Source organism: Hydra vulgaris, chromosome 08, assembly GCF_038396675.1.
Source record: "Hydra vulgaris chromosome 08, alternate assembly HydraT2T_AEP".
Classification (NCBI taxonomy): domain Eukaryota; kingdom Metazoa; phylum Cnidaria; class Hydrozoa; order Anthoathecata; family Hydridae; genus Hydra; species Hydra vulgaris.
In genome coordinates this window covers 25,946,131-25,947,660 of record NC_088927.1, presented here as the reverse complement: position 1 = coordinate 25,947,660, position 1,530 = coordinate 25,946,131, and the positions used below count along the sequence as shown (strand labels likewise).

At 28.8% G+C, this 1,530-nt stretch overlaps 1 protein-coding gene across 1 annotated transcript; it reads left to right on the top strand.

Moving 5' to 3' along the window:
- Positions 1 to 208: 208 nt before the first annotated feature.
- Positions 209 to 1,283, top strand: LOC136083173 (uncharacterized). Its single transcript, XM_065802579.1, has 2 exons — positions 209 to 622; positions 726 to 1,283. The coding sequence occupies exon 2, from the start codon at positions 765 to 767 to the stop codon at positions 1,281 to 1,283; it is 519 nt and encodes a 172-aa protein (XP_065658651.1). The 5' UTR covers positions 209 to 622; positions 726 to 764.
- The last annotated feature ends 247 nt before the right edge of the window (positions 1,284 to 1,530 follow it).

Below are 1,530 nucleotides of genomic sequence, written 5' to 3'. Positions count from 1 at the left end.
AATCAGCTTGTGTAGTAACATGCATTTCCTTGAAACTACCTGTATGAACTAGGTAATACAACTAAAAATATAAATATACTGTACATTACATAAAAAAATTGAGCTATGTAACTAATTTTATTATACATTCATAAAAATAGATTTCATTTAGTAAATTACTTTACTCTAAATTTATTAAATTATCATAATTTCTTTGTATTTTATTTAAAGGTGGGGATCAACTGTAGCATGCTTAGATAGCATACAAAAAAATAAGCAACCATTAAAAACATTGGCTATTTCTGAAAACAGTGGACTTAATTCAGTAACAAAAAATATTCTTTTATCAGATGTTTTTTGGGACAGGGTTGAAGGTTTTTTCAAATTGCTGTCACCAATAGCTGATGCAATAAAGAAAACTGAGTCAAATACTCCCTTATTATCTACTGTTGTGGAAACTTTTCACTTCTTGGAAGACCACATTTTTAAAAACTTAACAGTTAGCCCATTCTCAAAGAAGGAAGAAGAAGAAGCCAAAAAAATCTTTAAGAAAAGAAAAGATTTTTGTTTAACAGAAATTCACTTGGCTGCCAATATACTAGATCCTAAATTTCAAGGCAGAGTCTTGACTGGAGAACAAAAGGTATTTACTACACATTATTCAAATTTATAATTTTTAAATTTGAAAATACTATTTAAATTAATAAAGTAATTTTAAAATTATTGAAAGAAAAATCTTTTTATAGATTGATGCATGTGAGGCGATACACAACATTGCCGCAAGTATGCCTGATGTAAACGAAGAAATTATGATGTTTGACTTGGCTAATTACCAATCAAAGGGTGGTATATTTTCAAAATCTTTTATTTGGACTGCAGTTGGAATAACTCAACCCATAAATTGGTGGAAAGGATTGTGTTCCTTTACTGAACTATCAAAAGTTGCGTCTAGAATTCTTCAGCTACCAGCTTCAAGTGCAGCATGTGAGAGAAGTTTTAGCACTTATTCTAACATTCATAGTGCGAAAAGAAATCGCTTAACGACTGAAAGGGCTGGAAAACTAGTTTTCATTTCACAAAATTTAAAACTTGAAAATATTGAAAACACCAGTTATAAAAATGGTACAAGCATAACTACTCCTCAAATTAATAACTCGAGTGTAAATAAAGTTCCTAGCACTTCAATGCCTTGGGCAGAGTCTGAAGCAGTTAATATAGAAAGTGACAGTGACTTTGTTTATGAATCATTAGATGAGGGTAGTCTAGGGCGGGAAGACTCTGACTCAGAAAGCACACCCATTTAGAATATCTTTTATAGTTTAAATACATGTTAAAATTACTAGATTATTGACTTTTTTGCTTAAATATTTATACTTTTTTTTAATTGTGTATACTACACAAAACAGTGCTACTATTCTTAGCACTAAATTAATAACGAATTAAAACTTTTAAAATATTATTCAAAAATAATAGATATGTAAATTAAATAAATTTAAGACTTTTATTATAAGGGCTTACTGGCAATATAATTCAAAATATGTAACAAACAAT